Raw genomic sequence first — 25,505 nt, forward strand, 5'->3', positions numbered from 1 at the left:
TTTGATTTGTTTTTGAACTTTGTTAGTTTTTATGGAACCACAGTTTTATAGCAGAAGCGTGTAAGCATCTGTTATCCTTAGACAAGAGCAAATACGTCTCTTTCTGTCTGGGAACCGGTACTTCTGGCAGTGTTCTAGAGTCAAGCAGCTCATACGGCTCATTCGGTCCTGCTGCACGAAGAGCCCCATCCTCAGAACACAATGGGCCGTGCGATTCTTTGTAATGGGCCAGAACATATGAGCTCCACATGTTTATTAGCAGAAGGAAAAAAAGATGGTTAACTCCACACTGAATACATTCTTCTTCCGAATCATTGTTCATTTCTGCTGTCTTCTGAATGGAGTTTTGCTTCATTTTAGCCTAATTAAAGCACAGGTTCGGTTTGTTTCCTTTCTTTCTGACAGAGCTCTTTCAAAGTACTGTTTCGTTCCTTATTAAAACTAGACAAATCATAATGGAAGTCTTTAAAGCGTAATGGCTCATGTTTTATTCAGCTGTAAAATGTGCTACAGGGGGGCATAAAGCTCAACGCGCTCTAGTAGAGACGTGGACATATGAAGTCAGAGGTGCTGTGGACTTAAAGACTGAAAATAGTGACACTTAATAATGGATCGATCAGTAAAACTGGCACTTTTAAAGTAAAGTATGTCATTTCTGAGTCACCAGCTGCGCTTATAGTCATAATGATAGTTTCCATACAGGCGAACATTTCTGCAGCCTTTTCTGCACCCGTCTTCCATTACTCTGCAAAACAGATACTCTTGCCCCAAGCACTTTTTTGGAATCACTCTGGAGTGTGTGTGTGTGTGTGTGTGTGTGTGTTTTGTAAAATATGATAGGACTCAAATGTGTATAATGACATAGGTATTACAAGGAGAGGGTGAAATATTAGGACATTGGCCATGTCCCCACTTTTCAAAATGCTTATAAATCATAAAGGAAGAGTTCTTTTTTTTTTTTTTTTTTTTTTTTTTGAGAAAGTAAAAATGCAGAATGTTTCCAGTGATGGGTAGGTTTAGGGACAGGGGCAGTGTAAAGGGATAGAGAATCTTTTTTTGTTTGTACAGTATAGTACAGTATAAAAACCATTACGCCTATGGAATGTCCCCACATTTCACAAAAACAAACATTTTTAAAATGACGTTATAGAGATCTGAGATATAAACTTACAATTGCGAGTCTAATTCTGGGGGAAAAAGATTTATACCTAACAATTCTGACTGTATAATAACTTATATGCGTGACACAAAACTCACAATTTAGAGAAAAACGTAAACTTGTAAAATTCTGAGTTCATAACACAATTGCGAGTTTATATCTCAAAGTTCTGACTTTTTTACATATAAACTCACAACTGTGAGATAAAAAGTCGAAATATATATATATTTTTATTCGGTGGCAGAAACAAGTATCCATAGTGTAAAAGACAGGTCTTTGGTGAAAATATCTAATCTTTGAAGGTTTGAAAGATTAAACCTTTTAAAGATAAAAAAAAAAAAAAGATTGGGTTATATATATATATATATATATATATATATATATATATATATATATATATATATATATATATATATATATATATATATATATATATATATATATATATATATATATATATATATATATATATATATATATATATATATATATATATATATAACCCAATCTTTTTTTTTTTAATCTTTAAAAGGTTTAATCTATATATATATATATATATATATATATATATATATATATATATATATATATATATATATATATATATATATATATATATATATATATAAAGGTTTGATATTTCTTTACTACTATTGTTGGTATGATTTCCATCACCTAATCTATTTTACATTGCTGCTGGTTCACTGAAACCACATGTGCCAGGAATGCCTGTAGTGCGCACGGAGAGTTGACTACAGTATGAGTGATATTTTCATTGTAATTTTAACATTTACAGGTAGGTACTAGTCTGACATTTAATATTTGGGTGGCAATAAATTGGATAAACAGCACCACAATCTTTAATTTTCATGCCAACCCAAACATTTATTTGATTGGATTAACTTTGATTTTATTTTCCTGCCAGATGGCACAATACATATTATAGTACAATTATGCATTTAGGAGGCGGGAAAAAAGTGAAATCATAAGTGCTAATTGATGTTTTTATTATGGTCTGAAAATGACGCTCACCTAAAAAAAAAGGCTCAAGGCTCACTCTCATGTCGTTCCAAACCTGAAAAAATCTTTATTTGTATTTGTATTTTTATTTATTTTTTATGAAATCTGAGAGATTTCTGTCCCTTCACTGAAAGTCTATTCATCCAAAACTTTGATGCTTCCAAACCTTCATTCAGAAATTGAAAAAGATGTAATTCAGTCTTCATTCAGATATAAACTTTGATCATTGGACACAGATAAACCTCCAGCTTGCTTGATGTGTGAGAACAAACCTCATTGGTTCTTGCAGAAGCTCAAACGTGCTGTGTAACACGTTAGAATGAATCTCATTGGTTCTTGAGCGTCAAACATGCGTTTACTAAATTTGAGTGCTGTAAATTTCATTAAAAATATCTTCATTTGTATCCTGAAGATGAACGAAAGTCTTATGGACTTGGAACGACACAAGGGTGAGTAATTAATGATAGAATTTAAATGTTTGGGTGAACTAACCCTTTAATTCCTTTAATTGAAAAATAGGGCTAATATTCTGGTATCTGTTGCCTGAAGACACTTCAATGCCAGAGATCTTGCTGCCATGAGACTGACTTTTTTAGTGAAACTCAGAGATAAAGCAGCCTTGACTGGAGCAGTGAGGGAATCCATTTAAACACACAACATCCCATTATGGTTTCCTTTAACAACGGGCAAGAAACCAATCTGGGGATGTGCGAACACACTCACGCAATAGTGTTAAATATTCACTGTTTTATAGCAAGTCTTTCCTCACAGCTGATATTCACTGTCAGCGCACACACACACACACACACACACACACACACACACACACACACACACACACACACACACACACATTTGTTTTTGTGACATATGAGGACATTCCATAGGTGTAATGGTTTTTATACTGTACAAACCGTATTTTCTATCCCCCTACACTACCCTTACTCCTAAACCTACCCATCACAGGAAACATTCTGCATTTTTACTTTCTAAAAAAACTCATCCTGCATGATTTATAAGCATTTTGACAAGTGGGGACATGGCCAATGTCCTCATAAGTCACCCTCTCCTTGTAATACTATGTCATTATACGCATTTGTGTCCTCATATGTCACAAAAACATGCCCCCCCCCCCCCAACACACACACACACACACACAACATTACAATCCCTGCTGTGATCAAGGCATCTTGATCTTTTTTCACCTAGAATTGAACATAGTTTTTCTATTTTCTATGGTTTTTAAGCTCATTGGAATGTGCAGATACATACCGGCTTAGTCTTATCTGCCATCGGAGTGGGTGTCTTTTCCAAAAGCTGTTTCTTCACCTCTGGAGTCATCAAACCTTTCCAGTTATTCTTGAGGAAAACGGCCAGCATGGGGGAGACGGTTGGGCTGTTGACTGATCTTCACTTTCTCTATCTGCCATCGGCATCAACCATCTCTTTCTCTCTTCCTGTCTCGGATAATATCTGCGGTCATGGCATGGAGTTGGTGAGGTTGTGTTTGTGTTGTCAGTTGAGCCGTTTGTGCTGTGGAAGATAAGAAGGGTCCCTCCTCTCTTCTGTGATTTTCAGGTTTTTATTTTTTTCTTCTTGTACTTCTAATTCTTCTTCATGCCACTTTATTATGTCCATCTGACAGGAAAGTCAAACCAAAATAAAACGGATTCATGGTACATCACAGTACAATATAAATATATGGGTGTAAAAATATGGCAATCATTCAGCTCCATGGTATTGCTATGTTTGTGAGCGAGATGTATCAGTCTAAAGCAGAGATACTGAGGATATCACAATTATTTTTTTATTGACATGTGGTGTACAGTGACACTGTCTCCTTAACCTGCGATTAAATACAGGCATCTACATATGCCGTTATGATTTTTGTAATTTAATGCTGCTGTAATTGACAGAACAGAATGAACTCAAAGTTCACCTTATGTGCATTGGATTGTCTGGTCTATTAGTGAAGGTTTTTCTCATGTAAAAAAAATGTTCTCATTAAAATATAATATCTTTCTTTCCTTCTGCACATCATAAATTGGTTTAAAATATTCAGTAGTAGTATCTCAGATCCAATACAAATATTATGACTCATTCAATCCAATTGAGCTCATTTTGTCAGTTTGGCACCATACATTATTACCCATTATTGAATACCTTTTCACCCTAAATTATGTTATTTTAAGGAAGTTAAATGTGTTGTGCCATTCCACGTGTCTTTTACATTTGTAGTATTTTATTAATGGTCTTCTATAAAAGCCATGTCTGGATATGTTAAATAACCCCTCTTAGATGCCTTTGCCTGGCTATAACCCATGAGCAACAGCTCCCAGCATGCATTTCAGTGCTCCATAGGCATTAGGGTTCCTTCATGCCTGTAATCATTCTATAACTGCTGTTTCTCCAAGCTCCTGTGCATATAGGCATGAGTTGCCAATTATGCTCTCTGCCTGCGCTGTAGTAAATAGCCTCCATGGATGGGCAGGTGTGACGCAGCAGGATTTATTACCTGTATTACATGCGTATGTTGCCGTCATGAGTGAATGAGAGTTTAAATATAGCCTGTAGGCTAGTAACTGCAAACTCCAGTTTGTTGATGGTGTGTTCACAGCCGGTTTATCCTCTGAATGACGTGGAGTTATGTTTTTTGCCCCATTTTTTTCCTGATTGATTTTGTTAAGGTTGCCGCCAGTGACAGAGCTAAAACAAAAGTTAGTATATAACAAACCAAGAGTCAAAGCTCATTAACCTGAACAGAAGACATGTTTCCTTTACCCCTTACTGCAGAGCAATATTGGGAAGCTACATGGGGATTAAATTAAAATAATTTTTTTTTTGAAGTTTTACATAATTTAGATCATTGTGTTTTTTTTTGTTGTTTTTTTTTTTTTTTTTTTTTTTTTTTTTGCATGCAATCACTTTTCCAGTTCATCAATCTTTATGGACCTTGCTTTATGCACTGTGGCATAGTCATGCTGGGATACAAAAGCCCTTCCTCAAACTGTTCCCACAAAGTTTAAACATAGCATTGTCCAAAATGCAAAATGTAATAGATCATACACCCCAAAAAAATGTGTCATTAATTACTCATCCTCATGTCGTTTCAAACCCACAAGGCGCTTGTTCATCGTCAGAACAGAAATGAAGATCTTTTGTAATTAAGTCTGGGAGCTTTCTGTCTCTGACAGCTACACAACTACCACTTCGACTTTCTTGCAAAAGCTCAAACATGCTGCGTAACGAACCTCATTGTTTCTTGAGGAAGCTTCAACGTGCTGTGGAACACAATAATGAACCTCACTGGTTCTTGAGGAAGCTTTAATGTGCTGTGTAACACTTGAGAATTAACCTCATTGGTTCTTGAGGAAGCTTTAATGTGCTGTTTAACATGAGAATGAACCTCATTGGTTCTTGAGGAAGCTTTAATGTGCTGTTTAACATGAGAATGAACCTCATTGGTTCTTGAGGAAGCTTTAATGTGCTGTGTAACATGAGAATGAACCTCATTGGTTCTTGAGGAAGCTTTAAAGTGCTGTGTAACATAAGAATGAACCTCATTGTTTCTTGAGGAAGCTCAATCGTGCTGTGTAACATAAGAATGAACCTCATTGGTTCTTGAGGAAGCTCAATCGTGCTGTGTAACATAAGAATGAACCTCATTGGTTCTTGAGGAAGCTTTAAAGTGCTGTGTAACATAAGAATGAACCTCATTGTTTCTTGAGGAAGCTCAATCGTGCTGTGTAGGAATGAACCTCATTGGTTCTTGAGGAAGCTCAATCGTGCTGTGTAACATAAGAATGAACCTCATTGGTTCTTGAGGAAGCTCAATCGTGCTGTGTAACATAAGAATGAACCTCATTGGTTCTTGAGGAAGCTCAATCGTGCTGTGTAACATAAGAATGAACCTCATTGGTTCTTGAGGAAGCTCAATCGTGCTGTGTAACATAAGAATGAACCTCATTGGTTCTTGAGGAAGCTCAATCGTGCTGTGTAACATAAGAATGAACCTCATTGGTTCTTGAGGAAGCTCAATCGTGCTGTGTAACATAAGAATGAACCTCATTGGTTCTTGAGGAAGCTCAATCGTGCTGTGTAACATAAGAATGAGTCTCACTGGTTCTTGATGTGACTGGTTCAAACATGCTTGAGCTTCCGTTTACCACAACTGATGTGTGAGTTTATGAATGTTCATATGTGAATAAAAGCCTAAATTCAATATTTTCATCATTAAAAAAGCGATCGCGTCTCTTCAGAAAATGTTGAATATACCACTCAATTCATATGGATTCGTTTTACAATCTCTTCGTGATCTTTTTGAAGCGTCATAATGGTAGTTGCGGTCAGTGGAGGAACAGGTGGCATCCTATCACAGTACCACACTTGTAGTCACTGAGCTCTTCAGAACGACCTATTTTTTCACAAATGTTTGTAAATGCAGTCTTCACAGCTGGGTTCTTGTGGCAATGGGTCTGATTGAAACACCTGAATTAAATAATTAAGAGGTGTGTCCCGATAATTGTTTTCCATATAGTGTATGTATAAAAATCATGTTTTGAAATAGTTCATTTACTGTCTGAACAAAATAATTTGCTAATTAAATTAGTAAATGAGCGTGATTTGTTGGAACAGTTGTCTTTCATGAAAGAATCTCTTGATGATTAAAAGACTTCCTACATCTGCTGTTCATCTCATAAGAGGAATGTTCCTTCCTTTTACCCTAGAGAGCTGAAGAAAACACTAGTAACTTGTGAGTGAATCCGATGCTAATGATTTGTAGCGTGGTGGAACAAAATACCTCTTGTTCTAATGTGGCTTTGGGTGTCTCATACTCAGACAACTTCAAATTCACTTGCCTTCAGGGTAAATTCTGCCTCAGAGATGGCCTGTTGTATTACGGAGTGTATGTAACCGTATGTGCGCATACATCTGCTGAGGCCTGTGAGCTGAGCATGTGTGTTTCCTTGGGGAATGCTGTGTTGAAACACTGCATGTTGATTGGTCCCTCTGAGCTCTCATTAAAAGATGAACTGTTAATGAAATGTCGGATTCTCTTGGCTTCCCCATCGAGGAACAAACCAATGAGAGCGCAGCAGGCAGCGACCTCATGTATCCACGTGCACGCTTGAATGAGAGGCCAATTAAAGCGTCTATATCTTATTCCTTCTCTTTCTACTTCACTTGATCATTCTTTCCTTTTGTTTCTCTCTCTCCGTCTCCGCTCTACATAATTTAACGGGTGGTAACTAATGGGAAGATGCAATCGGATACACCATCTGATATTAAATATGCTTTAATTAGGGCTGTAAATGTGATATATATACTTTTTATATACATTTTGTTTAGAGACTATTAGAGTCTTAGACGATAAAGCTCTTTAGTTTTAGATGAGGAATTATTTATCTTTAAATAAATAATACAATTTAATATAATATAATTATTGGATCATTTAGATTTTTTTTATATATATTTAGTCAGATATTTACATAAATTTTACATTTTAAATGTAAACTTAAAAAAAATAGAAAACTAAAGCAATGAGAAGCAGTATTTCATCCTGCTGATTACTCAATTAGATTAGAATGACTTGTAAATAATTAACTTAATTCTTAAACTGATTGACATGACTAGTTTTAATGCATATTTTAATGCAACTGGATTTTTGAATGCATCATTTAACATTTGAGAGGTGTTGTTTTGATCTCAAAGGACCAAAAATTAGCATGGTGGGCGATGGGAAAAAAAATCAAGGGCTGCAATTGGTCCGTTTCCTAACACATGCATCATAATGTCAGATTTGATTGTACAGGTGGATCGAATACAAATCACTTCAGTGCACTAATGGCAGTTGAACATTCATTAGCATGTCGAGGGGATTCCGGAATGCCACGGAACATTCCACAAGCACCTAATGTTCCAGTAAAGCAGGGAGATTTGAGGTTGGCTTTGTGCTATCAAGAATGCATGGGGACCGAACGCCCCGTTCCGTTCACGCCGTCCAGTCATAACCACAAGCTTCCGCTGGTTCTCCAGAGAATGATGATTGAACATATTTCATGTAATTAAACTGGGATGTGGGGAAAATGCGAGATTGAAAACATCACTCACTGCACACATGTGCGCTCCGAGGCTCTCGTAAATGCGAGTGTGATTTGGGTAGGCTCTGAGACGCTGGCTCCATTCCAGCTTCTGAAGATGTGATTTTAGTAAATGTTCAACTTGTAATATTCTTTACTTTAATGGCTGTAATCAACATTACAGCGTGCCATATCCACAGAGAGAAACCACATATCCAGAAGTTACTGCCGTCTCCGCGTTTGCCTAATATACAGCTAAATAAGAATTATGAGCAATTTGATGAAGAAATCTGTTCAATCTCATTACATGCTTTTCTCACATTCTGTTTAATGAACAAGAATATGTCATTTACTGTCCATTGTGCTCTTGCACTAATTTGAATGTTCCAAAGAAGAACAAACGACGTTTGCAAGAAAGGGACGGAAAGGATTTAGGCGATGAAGATGTCAGACAGGGACCAAAAAATGCATTTAATTTACTTTACCTGGCTACAGTTTTGTTGGCTCTGAGGCAAAAGACATTTCAAATAGGGTTAGGGTTAAAATATTTTAAATAACAGATATACACTCACCTTAAGGATTATTGGGAACACTTGTTCAATTTCTCTTTAATGCAATTATCTAATCAACCAATCACATGGCAGTTGCTTCAATATTGGAGTTATTGAAGCAGCTGCCATGTGATTGGTTGATTAGATAATTGCATTAATGAGAAATTGAAAAAGTGTTCAATTTGACCCTCTGTCAGTCAAAAGTATTTGAGCACCTGTCTATCAGCTAGAATTCTGACAATCAAAGACCTGTCAGTCTGCCTTTAAAATGTCCACCTCCACTCCTAAATTAGATGCACCTGTTTGAGGTTGTTAGCTGCATAAAGACTAGAGGTTGACCGATTCATCAGATTAATGGCCACCGATAGCTGATTGGTGGAACAATCGGTTATCGGCAAAAATCAATACCGATAGTTTTTCCGGTTTGCGTCCATTGCGGGAGCGGCTGAGAAGGGTGCTGTCATTACACAGTAGCCTACGAGAGCTCTGAGAAGGGTCTGCTGGCATTATATAGCGCGAGAGCAGCCTCTAGAGGCCAAATAAAAAAACTAGCACTGTTTACATTAACACGCGAAGACACGTGAGGCTGAGCGCTTCACAGCACACGCTGACCAGAGCACGCTTGCACATCTGATGCGCGTTTAAAACAGCGAAAGGGAAACGGTATGAATACAGAACACTTCAGTACATGTTGCCAAACCATTATTAAGTAATTTTTTTGGTGACTAGATGCTTTAGCAGCGAAAGTACAGCAGTATGCATGTACTTTACTTTATCGTCGAGGCTCAGAGGACGCTAACATTAGCAGTAACATTTACCTCAAGCAGTTAAAGCGATGTAACAACTTGTGATGTAAGAAACCAGACTGTATGGTCATGCATCCGACAGAAATATAAACACATCAGAAACGGATACGATTTCAATACATACTTTGTTATTTTGATAAGAAAACCGTCAAGTGTTCTAAAAAAGCAAACTGTTTGGATTTATATGAAATAACACTTATAATACATTATATCCAATATTCCATTTGTAACATTAAGTAAGGTTAATACATGCTGTAGAAGTATTATTCATTGTTAGTTTTATTTGTTAACCTTTTGTTAACCTTTTTATGCACTATGAACTAACATGAATGATTAAGATATAATTGTATTGCTCAACTATTATTACATAGTGTAAAATGTATATTGCATAGCATTCACATAAGATAGCTAAATAAGCTAATAAATCCTTGTTAACAAATGGGACTTGCAGTCTGTTACCTGACATTCACTTACATGTTTCTAGGTTATAGCTAAAGAAACATTTATTTGTAATATTTTAATGTTTTAGTTACTTTAGTTAGTTAGAACTTGTCATATATTCATATTTACATATGCAATTTAGAACATATTCATGGTTCATCACTGTTTTGTGTGTGTTTTTTTATTTGTTATTATTATTATTATTATTATTATTATTATTATTATTATTACTATTATTTTAATCTAGTATCTTTTTAAAAACTATCGGTCGATTAATCGGTTATCGACAAGTCTGGTCCAACCTAGCTATTGGTATCGGTAAAATCCATTATCAGTCGACCTCTAATAAAGACACCTGTCCACCCCATACAATCAGTAAGAATCCAACTACTAACATGGCCAAGACCAAAAAGCTTTCCAAAGACACTAGAGACAAAATTGTATACCTCCACAAGGCTGGAAAGGGCTATGGGGAAATTGCCAAGCCGCTTGGTGAAAAAAGGTCCACTGTTGGAGCAATTATTAGGAAAAGGAAGAAGCTAAACATGACTGTCAATCAGACCTCAGACTGGGGCTCCATGCAAGATCTCACCTCGTGTGGTCTCAATGATCCTAAGAAAGGTGAGAAATCATCCCAGAACTACACGGAGGAGCTGGTCAGTGACCTGAAAAGAGCTGGGACCACCGTTTCCAAGGTTACTGTTGGTAAAACACTAAGACGTCATGGTTTAAAATCATGCATGGCAAGGAAGGTTCCCCTACTTAAACCAGCACATGTCCAGGCCAGTCTTAAGTTTGCCAATGACCATTTGGATGATCCAGAGGAGTCATGAGAGAAAGTCATGTGGTCAGATGAGAACAAAATATAACTTTTTGGTCATAATACTATGGAAGTCAATGGGGCCCAGTAGCTTTGAAATATTGTCTTTTGTGTTCAGCAGAAGAAATAAATTCATACAGGTTTGGAACAACTTGAGGGTGTATAAATTATGGCAGAATTATCATTTTTGGGTGAACTATACCTTTAATAGTTATGTTTGAGTCCCTCAGTGTGAAAAGATGAATCTCACTGCTGGAAAGGGTTCAAATATGAAAAAGATGCTGGAAATCTGAAGATTTTTCAGGACATGGACATTTTTCTGCTCAGGACAAACAAAGGACTCAAGAACAACCAACACACACACGCACAAAAAAACAAAAAATCAGCTGTGGATCATCCAGGTAATGGCGCACAGTGTTAAGTAGTAAGCAAGAAGGGTTCTTTAGTACAGGGTCAATTTTATGAAATTCAAATGCGTTTTTTATCTTGTGGACTATTTGTAAACATCTTTTATACAAAAAAAATAGGGGGTTCACAAACTTTTTCTTGCCACTGTATACTAGCTACATCCATTAGACTTTATTTCACAGACTAAGACTGTAATTGAGTAGGGACGACTAAGTAGGGCATGCTTTGGTGACCTTTAACCATATAAACGCTGTCAGTGTGTTCGCACCTTAAAAGGGCACATTGAGGGCACTCTTTTGAACAAAAAAATGCTAAACACCCTACGGTTATATAGACTTGTTAGAAAAGGAAACACTTGTAAGACATAATGAGGAAAGAGAAGTAATAGATGAGGTGGGGTGAAGGGACATACGTTAGTGGTGTAAAATGAAGGAGGAATTATGGGAAAACTAAAGATGGCCATTTTGCTCAGCACTATTCCTGCCTTTATGTTAATACATGCAAATGATCTACGACTGTAAAGAACGAGGGGTAGAGGAAGAAGTGCCTCGGAGGACAGCCTGCTGAGAGGGTAGTTTAGCATTCTGCACCTGTTTCGTGAGCTGTGATTGGCCGTAGGGAATACTCAGGAGGATGTGTTTCTCTGTAGCCGATCAGCTCTCTGTGTTTAGGAGCCGTGTTTGACAAGGTTGAAGTTTGTCCCACTCTGGAAGCCTGTCTCGCAGAAACAAGTTTATCTGACTTTAGCCCAGGGATGTGAAGATTCAGATGGGAAGCGTGTTCAGTGAACTGAATTCAAGGAACTTAATGGAATTTAATGGAATTCATTGTGTGCATTTACAGCACTTTGGGAATATTTGAACAACTTGCACTTGTTTGTGTTCAGCGTGCGAATCAAGCTCAGGACGTTTCGCTTCTGGACCATATTAGGGATGCACAATATATTGATACCATATTCACCAAGTTTTCTAATTTAATACATTTTGAAATATAATTTATTCCTGTGATGGTAAAGCAGAATTTTTAGTAGCCGTTACTCTAGGCTTCAGTCACACAATCCTTCAGAAATCTGATTTGGTGCTCAGTAAACAGCTCTTATACTCTCAATGCTGAAAACCGTGAAAAATCCCCCCCCCCCCCTTGATTCCTTAATATGTAAAAGGTTTAAAAGATTCATTTATTTGAAAAATACATTTAAAAGTACATTTTGAGTCTTTACTGACACTTGATCAATTTAATGCATCCTTGCTGGATAAAATAATCAATTCCTATAAAAATGAAAAAATATGTCTCACTCAGTATTGATATTGAATATTTTATTGTCCATAATTTACCTCTATTTTTACATTTAGCATATCTTTGCCATCTTCTAATGCTCACTTAAAGATAAACTTTAAAATCATGAATCATTTAACACTGCTCATGAGTCTCAATTCATTTTTCACACTGTACATTATAAAGTCTTATCTTGAATACACATTTGTATCATTTAAATGATCATATTTTTATTTATTTAATGCAGTCCGTAACTTTTTGCACTTTAGCAGTTAAAGGTGCACTATGTAGTATTTTTTGCAATAAAATATCCAAAAACCACTAGGCCAGTGTTATATATTTTGATCCATAGAATTCTTACAATATGCCAAAATTTTCCAACTATTTGTAAATTGTGAGAAAATTGTTATTTTAACCAAGGAGCCAGGACGTCTGAGGGAGTCGCCTGTTGATTGGCTCATATCTGCGTTACCCTCGGTTCTTTTATTTACTCTTAGCAGTGTGAACAAGTGTCACAGCAGCCGCTGAGCGAACACACAGAGTAATGTCATAACATTTTAAACACACTTAAATGTATCTAATATTATAAACAGAGCTGTTAACTCATGACCGAAAAAGCATACATGGCGCCGGCAACTGTGTCCCGTCATAATAAAATTCCCGCTGCTCATTGTGTGTTTACATAACAATGGCTCCAGCGGCCTTGCTCAGCTCCCTCAACACTCGGTCCTGCTCTTCTATACACTACAGTTACGTTAATAATCACATCCATGAACATGAGTCCTATCCTGATTCTTTTCTAGCGGCTGTGATGTGAAGACCACATGTCCCAAGATTCTGAGCTCAAACTTGGTGTCATCAAACTACAGCTTTGTTTTGAACAGGCGACCTATAGCATACATATTCCTGGTTGTGGAAGAACACCGTCGCTGCATAAGCTTCCTTCGGATCCTAATATTAGAAATGTGTGATGTTTCATTTATTTTTAATGAAGTTCCAGCTCACGTGGGAAAGACATACGTGTGTTCGCTTCATTTCACTGCGGAATCATTTGTAAACAAATCTCAGGTTGATGCTGGATTTGCAGACATATTGAGATTAAAACATGTAATAGTATATATTTCAGTACACTGAACTCAGACATGTATGGGCCTGGGCTCGCAAAGCCCAACGTCCCAGGGCTATGTGTTTTCCAGGCGGGCTACCAAAACATAAGCCCGTCGGCAGGCCGATTAATTTCAAATAGTGAAATAATATTCCTTTCTTGATCTGCGCTATTGACTCTCTCTTGACTTGACCTTTGAAGGCTGATCGGTCAATATAAGCACAGACACAAGTGCACACGGTTTGTGCTTATATAGACCGATCGGGCGGGCAATGAAATACAAAAATAATAGTCCAATCAATCGTGGGTGGATGAGAAATAAATCATTGTGTTTGTTTGATAAAGACGTTTACGAGCCCTGTGGTCGATAGAATCATTCCGGTTGCCGCTTTCAAAACAGTCCCTCCCTCACGTGAACTGACAGGGGAGCTGAAGCTCATTAAATATGCAAATCTTCTCCAATCCTTGCCGTGGGCGTTTACTTCCAAGTCTCCAGTGCGCCACGCCCATCAAAACCCAGCGTTCAGGAGAGAGCCTCAAAACCAGTGTAGAAAATAGACTGTTACTTATTAGTTATGATGTTTTTGAATGTAAAAAACACACAAACGTCATTAGCTGACCTCAGACAACAGTATAAAAAAGCCAGTTCTTAACATCTTTAACTGTCATTGGGGTATTTAAAGTGTACTTTTCCTGTTTTCAGTGAACACACTACTCTCGCTGTTTCCAAAAAAAACAAAAAAAACAACAAAAAAAAACATTTTAGAATAGTGCATGAATCGTTGAACTATGTTGGTAAAAATGGAACTTGTGTTAATTGACTAACAATGCTTTTGGGAAACACACCCCGGATTGGAAAATGACAAACTCTTGATTATTTTTTTTAATTTTTTTTTGGCAAAACCCTGAAAATCGTGTAAAGAGTGATTGCGGTTTGTCAGCTTGCAGCTCGTTTTGAAGCCGTGTGTGTCCAATGTGCGTCAGAAAATACAGTCTGCCGAGAGTAAGTCTAGAGTCATATTTATCTGACACAAACCCTGACGGATAGAACAATAACTTCTTATGAAACTGCAATTAACAAGTGCCATTTAGAAATAATTAGAGGAAACTAAATGGATTTGCTCCTCTCAAAGATCCAATTTCTCATTCACATTGACTAGTCTCTCTCCCTTCCTTGTGCTCTTTTACACACATCCTGATAATAAGCTGTTGCTCCATTGTTCTTATTTCTTTCACATTTAAATCGATCAGTTGTGCTGTGTCCCTTCTCTCGCACTCCTCCTTTCCTTCTCTTTCACACTTAGTGATTTCCCCCGTTCATCGACGCGCGACTCTTACAGCCTCCGTTAAGGATTTCCTCTCCCGTGTCACACACACATGTACACACTCAGATGTGGCTCAGGATTCATTTTCACCCCATCAGTGGGAGGGACAGGTGTTGAAGTATCTGATAAGTGTGTGTGGTTTGGTCGTGGCTGACGGGAGACCTGTTTCACCCCATCTGGCTGTCCCCTAACTAGCAACTGAACCAAATACAGATACAGTGTGTAGCTATATCAACAAACGGAAGAATAATGATGTTGAAATTCAGAGCACGATATAGATCTGAACCAACATGCCTGTTACAAGTGGATGTCAGAATCTGTGGGAATATCTGCTCACTCTCGTGTACGTTGGGCCGATTGGATCTGATTCATACTAGGGAATTGGTTTGTTTAGATGGTTGATATTAGTGAATTCTTTCAGGTATCTGTGTGGCACTTGACGTTTAAAAATTAATATTTAGGCCACGTTAAATAATCATCAGTTTTAGGCTCACTTACATTCTTTTCAATTCTTTTCTTTGTGTAAATGTATCCGCTCAAGTGCTCACACCCTATTCAAGATTCGGCATGAGAACTTTTTTTGAGCCAAATAAATACAGTGTTGGTTAAGTTTTTATTATATATTCAGAGTCGCAGCTTTATCATGTTTATGATTTGTTTTTCATTGTTGTTTTTTTCGTGATGATGAGAATCCATCCATCCATCCATCCATCCATCCATCCATCCATCCATCCATCCATCCATCCATCCATCCATCCATCCATCCATCCATCCATCCATCAAATGATCACATATATGTTTTTGTGAATATCAATTTTATTTTATTTTTTGATTTTGCCGCCTTAAAGGGTTACTTCAGCGATTAGCATATGGCTTTGTATCAATAGAAACCCTGGAGTATATTCAAATGAGTGTGCTTTCCCCCCTTATATTCCCCTGAGACAAGAGATTTATGCATTTTATTTCTGGAAAAATTCCTCCTATGATGCAAATTGACGATATTTGCATCATAGGAGGAATGTTTGGCCAAAGGCTAAAGACTACAGCCAGCAGAGGGAGCCATTTCTGCATGTTTTGAACCCGCGCATGGGGGATTGGAGATCACACTCACAGCTCAGCTCAGCTACAGGCACTCGTTTATACGGAGCTATGGTGAGCAATGTAAGTCTTTTAACTTCTCAAATTATTTCTATGAAAGTTAAGCTTGCAAAGGCATGAACTGAAACGAGCCAGACTGAACTCGCGTTGTGAATGTATGTAGTGTAGTGTCTGTTTGTCCCAATTGTAGTGTCTGTTCTCCAACTCAGTCACAGTAATAGTAGCGGTGGCTTTGGGAGTGGCCTCACAGGGCAGCGAAGCATTCTGGGAATTGTTGTCTTTCATCCCCATGAGACAAAAATAAATGTTCTGTCTTTTCTCAGTCTAGAAGGCACCAAATTCAAAAATAATTTCAAATTTCTACTACATTGATGACCCAGTTTAAATACGGATTCATCTTCCCAGCGCTGAAGTACCCCTTTAAGCTTGTTTTTAAAAGAAATCGCTTATTCTTATCAAGCCTGCATTCATTTGATCAAAAATACAGAAAACCAGTAATATTGTGAAATATTATTACAATTTAAAATAAATGTTTTCTATTTCAATATACTTAATATTTATTTCTGTGGACAAAGCTAAATTTTCAGCATGATTACTCCAGTCGTGTGTGTGTGTGTGTGTGTGTGTGTGTGTGTGTTTTAATTCCGGTATGCAATTTCTTTTAACTTATAAATTATATGATTGCAGATATTTTAATAGATCTTTTCCTAATAAAAGGATTGTTATATATTTTAGCCTGTAGTGTTCTTTTTAAAAAAAATAAAATAAAAAAAAGAGGAGCCTGCTTGACTGTAGTTGAACTGCTTTAAATTTTAAGTAGCTTATATTTTGGTGTACTAGAGATATAAAGTAGCTTCCAGCAGTTCAGGTTTTTTTTATTTTTTATTTATTTATTCTTTTCCCCATGTTGACTGGTCAGACTTGTTTATGGGTGGATCAGAAACTCTCTCTGTGTACTTCGTGCAAGGTTTTGGTCAATATAATGCCACGCTGGTTGCTCGATCTGGATGTGCCTGTGTGTATGTTGCAGGTGTGTGTTTGCAGGTGAGCAATTTCATGGTGAGAACCACAGTATTGATCGGAGAACGGAGGCCTGCTCAATGTTTAATGCTCTCTTTCTGTACTGGCACTATCCTGCATTAAATATTAAAGTCTCATCCCTGAACGGCCGGTGTAAATACGACAGGCAGAAAGAGACAGGGTCGAGCGCTCTCGGGGTTGTGGGTTATTGACCCTGCCTGCCAATGGGTGAGTGATGCGGCTGTTGTCGTGGTGAAGGTTATACCTCTGCTGTCACAGAAGTCATGCTCTGACCCGACCAGATGAATAAGCCTATTTACACAGCTTTATTTAAGGCCTGTGACATCATTCAGGCTCTCAGGACCACATTTCTGATTAAAACAGACTCCTCTTATTGCACTGCGGCTCTGCAGGTTGTGGGAGTGAAGTTCTGCTCAGATTTAATAAAAACACTGAGCTGGGGCTCTAGGAGAGGTGGGTTTGTCTACAGTACACTTCTGGATAATAGAGATGTAAGTACAGTAATTGGTGTCTTAAGAATGAGAGGGGGCTTTTGAAATAGACAAATTGCAAAGTAAAGCTTTTAAAGGGATAGTACACACACACACACACACACACACACACACACACACACACACACACACACACACACACACACACACACACACACACACACACACACACACACACACACGTCTGGTTCACTATCTTTGTGGGGACTCTCTATAGACTGACGTAATGGTTTTTATACCGTACAAACTGTACATTCTGTCCCCCTACACTGCCCCTACCCCTAAACCTACCCATCCTGTATGATTTATAAGCCTTTTGAAAAGTGGTATACAATAATACACAATATAGGTGACACAATATAGGTGATCTCAGGTTTTACTATCCTTATGGGGACATTTGGTCCCCACAACGTTATATAAACAAGGGCATACACACACACACACACACACACACACACACACACACACACACACACACACACACACACACACACACACACACACACACATAGTCGCCATCTACAAACCTGTCTGATTTTTTTTTTTTTTCATAGAATGCAATTTAAAGTGAAAGTATTTTGCAACAGTTGGCAATGCTTATTTAACCAGAAACTGGTAAACGTTTCATATAAGTAGTCCATACTACCCATATGTTATTTTTTAAGTTTCATGAAGAGATAAATTAGGTCCTAAATATAATTTAAGATTAGATCACACCAGTTTGGACATTACGAATGCATCGTGTACCTGTACTAGGGCTCCATGATTTATCAAAATCGTATTGTAATCGTGATTTGGCTTATTTGCCATTTATGAAAGTGTAAAGGCTGTGATTTTAATTAAAGGCATAGTTCACCTAAAAATGAAAATTAGCCCATGATTTACTTACCCTCAAGCCATCGTAGGTGTATTTGACATTCTTCTTTCAAACTAATACAATCGGAATTGCATAAAAAAAAGCTCAGAAAAGTGCATCCATATGCTTGCAAAAACCTGTGATGGTGCGTTCACACCAGACGCGAATGAATTAAATAAACTGCGCTATTGCGTAGTTGGACGCTTAAACGCTTTGAGTTTACTCGCTTCATTCGCTCGTGCAGTTCGCTTCATTCGCGTGACATTCACTTTACAAAAGACACGTATTTGCATCATGGGAGGGGCTTCTGCCAGGCGGCTCGTCTCGTTGCAAAATGGCTGACATGGATAGTTTTTAAATACGGCGAATAGCTCTGTTTGCCGGGTTGAATTAGGTTGTAGTCTCAATAGGGTGAATTCAGAATGATCGGGACACTGTGGATTCTTATAACTTTCTCTCCTCAGGCTGTCTTGCACAGCACCAGGTGACTGGTACTAATTAATTTCTCTTTTTATTATGAACTTGTGTTATTTTACTCACACCATGATGAAGGCTTGCGAAACGCGTAGTGTACTTGTCACTTGGAGTGTCTGCTGAGACCGTGTCCGTTAGTGTCTCCTCTGAATTTGCCTCACCGGCACGTCATGCTCAAAAACCCGTCTCCGCCACATTAACTCCGATCTTTCAAGTATTCATACTCTTGTGAAATCGACGCACCATCCTAAATAAACCCGTCTCTTGCGTGATACCCAGAAATTTTGAACATTCCAATCTAATATGATTTCTGACCTGTAAGGTTGGCAGAATAATAATCTTACACGGTGTGTTAATAGGCCAGAGGAGAACTGACACCCCGACTGAGTCTGGTTTCTCCCAAGGTTTATTTTTCTCCATCATGCCCTGATGGAGTTTTGGTTCCTTGCCACTGTCGCCTTTGGCTTGGCTTGCTCAGTTGGGGACACTAAAATTATGATCAAAGTTATTCAACTAGTTATACAGATAAAATGTATGAATTAAGTTTTAATTAATTCTATAAACTATAATACGGATCTGCCAACAGTGTCGCTATATGATAAATTAAAATAAACTGATAGCATCACTGTTTTCTCCAGAACGACTGTACAGCCAAATCTAATTTTGATGCAATATTATCCTGTTTGACACTGTGAAGCTGCTTTGACACAATCGTGATTGTAAAAGCGCTATATAAATAAAGTTGATTGATTGATTGATTGATTGATTGATTGATTGATTGATTGACTTTTTAAAAAAAAAAATAAGCCATGATTAATTAAAGGCTTTTTAACTTTTTCAACCCAATCTGAGTGCCTTGGAAATTCTTTTTTTTTTTTACTGAGTGGAACTATTCCTTACATCCAAAGAGCACAGAGATATGAAAATGTCACACCCGTTCAGCACGTCTTTTGCAGTACACTTTTCTGCAAGTCATCTCAATGGCAAAGCGTCCCGATCACCCTGAAATCTCCACATATGATTTTGTCCTCATTGTTGTCACTACTAGAGCAAGCTCCTGATCTGCCCTAGTCAATTTGCGCCATTCGTGCCACAGAATGTCTATTCACGTCTTTGACTTAACATGTAAATCCCTCGCGCGTATCACTTCAATCGCATCTGGTGTGAGCGCACCATAACTAGCCCGCCAATGATGTCGGATGTAGCACAAGCATTTTGAACTTTGAGAGGCGTTATACTTTCTCCATAAGTTGAACGCTGGAAGCTGGATATTTTACTTTATAACATGTTAAATCGAAGCCATATCTTAATGTAGTCATGCATTTATTGTCTTTATCAGTCAAAGTGTCGATCTTCTTTTTATTCAGCTACAGCAAAGAGTATAAGTTATTTGGGGCAAGTTCCTCATTAGGGATTTCCTGAAAAGGTCATTATATTACTTCTCTCTGAGGCATATGTGGTGTTTCTGCTCGAGGGCGCCCTCTGGCCTCCAGTATGAATGAAACATGAGTGTGTTTAGCGCCCAGCCGTGCTCACTCCATCCTATTTTTGGGTAAACAAAATGGAAAAAAAAGAATACTTCTCTCTAAATACATTTATATGAAAATCCATACGTTTTTCTCTAGTGTACAGGGTTTGTGTTCCCACAGTGGATGCATAAGAAGCTCATATTTCAAATTAAAGACATGTTCTTGATTTTGCATACCTTCTGACAAAAATTAAGAAATTGATATCACAGATAAAAAAAAGTGCAGATTTTTATAATAATGGATGTACTATACATAAAATAAGTGATATACTCTTTGCTCGTACTTTCTTACTCTCTGGTTTCTCTGGTGGTCTCCATTTTGTATCTCTTTGTTTGCATTTTGCATCCTAACAAGATTCCATGATCCCTTTGTGCCATTATGCTAATTTATCATAGGCCACATGTTGCATATTAATGAGCTTGAAGCTGATATGACCTCGGAAACCATTAAGTTCTGAACCTACCACCTCTTCTCCTCTCACACACAGAACTAGAGTGATTTCTCTGGAGGAGGTTCTATCTCCTGAGGGAAGTAATGTACAGAGGTCTGTCCTCTGAGACAGCTGCTGGAGGAAGCGCACAGGCTGTGCTGTTTAGAGAAATTAAATTATGGTGTGTGTGTGTGTGTGTGTGTGTGTGTGTGTGTGTGTGTGTGTGTGTGTGTGTGTGTGTGTGTGTGTGTGTGTGTGTGTGTGTGTGTGTGTGTGTGTTAATAACAGAGCCAACCCACAATGTGTTTTTTTCTTTGAGCCTAGGGAATTAATATTTCCAATCATCACACTGTGCTCCGCCCACACCAGTAAAGAGCATCTCTGATTGGCTCTTAACTCTCCGCTCTCCCAATCATGTCATAATTGATCAAAGAATGAATGATCATCTGCTTATTACCCTCAACAGAGGCTTATCAATCAATAACTACTAAATCATTCAATGTGTTAATATAATCTCTTTCCCATAACAATCTTTATTTATTCTATGTTAAAGCTCCTATAAGGATTTTTAATAATTTTATTATATTTTAGTATTAAGTATTATATTTTATTTTAGATTATATATTTACTTATTTAAGAGCTTATAACTGGCATTTTATTTTAATAAGAATAATTTTAAATGTTACTTTCTTCAAATATTTACTTAAGTTAGCTTGTTAATTGGTATTTTGTTTTATTAATTGTTTGTATACTTTATATTATTTTAATCCAATTATTAATACATTTTAATTACATTTTATTCACATTATGTTAAGTAAATCTTTTAGGTTGTGTTTTGTTTATTTATTTAATTGTATTATTTATTTTATTTTATAAAATGATAATTATCACTAAACCCTTGTGCTCATGGTGTGCTTTGGGTTTGTTTTGTGCAAACCATTATATGTATGATGAGTTTTGTGAATATTGCTAATGAGTCAGCCCAGTTAAGTTTATTTTTGGCATCTCTCCGTCATATTACATACACTGTAAAAAAATATTTAAAAAATAAGTTACCTGGTTGCCTTAAAATTTTGAGTTCATTTAAATTAAAAATTTGAGTTAATTCAATGAAAATGTTTGAGAATCGACAACCTTTATTCAAATATTAATAAAAGATTTTGTAAGCATATTGTGTTTTATTTGGATGACGCAGTGAAACATGCCAAATTGTGCTATTTTCATGATTTATTCATTTTTATGTGGTTCAGATTCAATAGTATTATGAGGTTCTATTTATTAAACTAATTTCCTTCATTGTATCAACTATTTTTTTTTATTTCAATAAACTCAACATTTTAAGGCCAGGTTACTTACATTTTTAAAGCTACACTGTGTGATATTTTCCCCCATCTAGCGGTGTAAAGGTATAGACCATCCAGTGAATATTAGTTTCTGTTCCTCTCAATTCCGATTTCCTTTCAACTCCTACGGTGGCCAATTTAGTCCAAGATTAACAAGGCAATCCCCCTCTTCACATTCGACACGGTTCCATTGAGTATTAAAACGTGAAAGGCGAAGCTTGAATTTATGGGTATGTCCCTCTTTGGCTAATGTACTTTCAAGATGGAGGAGCAACATGGCGACCAGCATTCGAACCCCTCACCCGTATGTATTTTCAATGGCATATTATAAATTTACGAGAATACTTTATTACTTGAAAGAACTAAATATACTTTAATGAGCACATATATTTTTTTTAAGTGTTTTTAGCTAAGAATAAACTAAAAAAGTTACACAGTGTAGCTTTAATTTAAACCAGCAATTATTTTTTACAGTGTAGTGTTTACCAACCAAGTATGTATTTTTAGTACCAAATAAATTAGATTTACTCTATTGACTCATTATTACTGAGCTTGCAATGCATTATGGATCGTCTTATTAACAACAGATGCTGCCTTAAAAGTTCTGCCTACTATTTTGGAACAATTGGGTAAATGCTGATGCCTAAAGTATTTCAGCTCTGATCTGAATTTGAGTGGTTGTCTTTGATGAAGTTAACTGGGCATTATCGGCTGCCACTGGCTTGGATAAAAACTTTATGAGCCTCATTGATGCTTTACTCAAGCGCTTGACAATGTGGTTTACGATTCATATGAGCGAGTGTGTGTTTTCTTGATCAGGCGGCGGTGAGTTATTGACGGCTGGGGAGGAGAGTGTCACGTTATCACAGAATTATACATCATGTTATGAATCCATCAGCAGGACGCTCGAGTGCCTGTCATCTGCTTCTCCGCATTTATCCGAAAGAGAGCGAACCTTTCTTGCTTCATCATCTTCTCTTTCTTCCTCTTGAAATATAGAGAAACGTCAAGGGAGAGAGTGTGTGATTAACTCCAGAGAGATGGAGATACGAGGGACGTGGAGAGTGAGAGAAGAGTGGAAATGACAGTTGGCTTCCGGTGCGTAGCGTCAGATTGTGTTTTGCGGAAAGAGTGGATATTCTTCATCTTTTCTCTCCCTTGTGACATCACTCGTTACTTATAACCATCCCGGTGTGACAGGCTTTGCTCCAAGCAGGAGCACGCAGGGATGCAATTAAGTCACGGTGCGTCATATACGTGCTCTCACGTGCACGCGTGTGTGTGTGACGGACCCAGAGGGAAGGGTACAAGGAGAATGGCCGTTGGTGGGTTTAAGAGTTGGATGCTGATCTGTTTACACTGATGTGGTTTGACTCCAGAAATTTGTGTGGTACTTGAACGATGCCATAGTGCAGGGAAGCCCTTACAGCGCATCAGAACTGAAGTCAACAGCATTGTACTGACATGTGCAGTGTTTATTTTACTCTTCAGAACACTCCTGTGTCATTTTGTGGCATAAAACAAGATCACAAACTGACTAAAAATAGACCATTCTATAAAACAGATGTCTTTTGAGGTTCCAGTGGATTTCAGTTTGAAAGAAATAGTTTGTTGAGTTTTATACACTCTCTGAGATGTTCTGTTTCATATCTGTGATGAGCACAGTGTGCCTCTTTGAAAGATAATTTGATGCTATATTTATTGTGTACACTCTGAAATTATTATAAATCTGATTAGTTTTTTGTTTTTTTTAATTGCAAGAAAAAAAATCTCTGACTTAAAATAAGGATGAGGCCAGACCAAACATTCTTCTTCATGAAATAAAAACGGTGGGGAAAAAAAGGGCGGCAGTGGCTCAGTGGTTCATGTAGGTTGTCTACAAACCGAAAGGTTGGTGGTTCAATCCCCAGTTCCACCTGACCAAGTGTCGAAGTTTCCATGAGCAAGACACCCAACCCCAACTGCTCCAGATGAGCTGGATGGCGCCTTAGATGGCTGACAACGCCATCGGTGTATGAATGGGTGAATGTGAGGCAAAATGTAAAGCGCTTTGGATGGCCATGGGGTCTGTTAAAAGCGTTATATAAATTTTAGTCCATTTTAGTTGGTTAGTTTGAGCCCCTGCCCCTTTCTGTCTGTCTGTCTGTCTGTCTGTCTGTCTGTCTGTCTGTCTGTCTGTCTGTCTGTCATCTAGCAAGAAAGTAGACATTAGAAACATGCCTGGGAACAGACCAAAAAGGAATCGTCATGAGGCAAAGAAACGTAATATAAACAGGACAAAGTTACCATAAAACGCCTCGGTTACGTACGTAACCCTCATTCCCTGAAGGAGGGAACGGAGACATACGTCCCAATTCGTCGGTCTAAGTCCGACGTACGTCAAACGTGACCGACTGAAAGGGAACCCACTTTTTCATATTTGTTGCTGTTGGAAAGTGTCTGTAAAAGTTGTCATTAGATATTCTTTAGGTGTCAGTAAGTGTATGTGAGGGACACAAATGGCACCGTCTCTTCTGCTTTGATGGTCATTGATGGAAAAGTCAGGTATCACTCCAGGTTTTCTATCACTTTCAGCCATCTTATCTGTGTTTTTCAGTGTGTGTGTGTGTGTGTGTGTGTGTGTGTGTGTGTGTGTGTGTGTGTGTGTGTGTGTGTGTGTGTGTGTGTGTGTGTATTATTCTCCTGGCTGGTCAAAGATATCTCCATTGATAACGTCAGACAAGAGCTTGACCACTTAAAGGACACAGACAGCTTATCCCATATCTATCTTCAGAAACACAGGGCCATTGTGGGTGCAAACATGGCACTGCAGAGGGATCGCTCTCTAAAGCAGCTGTTTTCAATCCTTATTTATTTATTTATTTATTTATTTATTTATTTATTTATTTACTTACTTACTTACTTACTTACTTACTTACTTACTTACTTACTTACTTACTTACTTACTTACTTACTTACTTACTTACTTACTTACTTACTTACTTACTTATTTATTTATTTATTTATTTATTTATTTATTTATTTATTTATTTGTATAATAATAACACTATTATTATTATTATTATTATTATTATTATTATTATTATTATTATTATTATACATTGTTATTATAATGTTAATTGAATATATATATATACATCCTCATGATTCTTTCTTTTCTTCTGATTTTCAGAAACATTAATGGACACCCGGACCGCCACAGCAGAGCTCGGGTGGACGGCGTACCCTTCGTCTGGGGTGAGTGTGTGTTTGC

General features: G+C 37.4%; 1 protein-coding gene across 2 annotated transcripts in view; it reads left to right on the forward strand.

The window, feature by feature from the left end:
• LOC137089162 (ephrin type-B receptor 1-B) overlaps positions 1 to 25,505 on the forward strand; it is a 319,379-nt gene that overhangs the window by 81,313 nt on the left and 212,561 nt on the right. For both annotated transcript variants that reach the window (XM_067452662.1, XM_067452663.1), the window contains exon 2: positions 25,425 to 25,489. In XM_067452662.1, the coding sequence (XP_067308763.1) occupies positions 25,425 to 25,489 (65 nt within the window). The remainder of the gene's footprint in view (positions 1 to 25,424; positions 25,490 to 25,505) is intronic.

Source organism: Pseudorasbora parva, chromosome 9, assembly GCF_024679245.1.
Source record: "Pseudorasbora parva isolate DD20220531a chromosome 9, ASM2467924v1, whole genome shotgun sequence".
Classification (NCBI taxonomy): domain Eukaryota; kingdom Metazoa; phylum Chordata; class Actinopteri; order Cypriniformes; family Gobionidae; genus Pseudorasbora; species Pseudorasbora parva.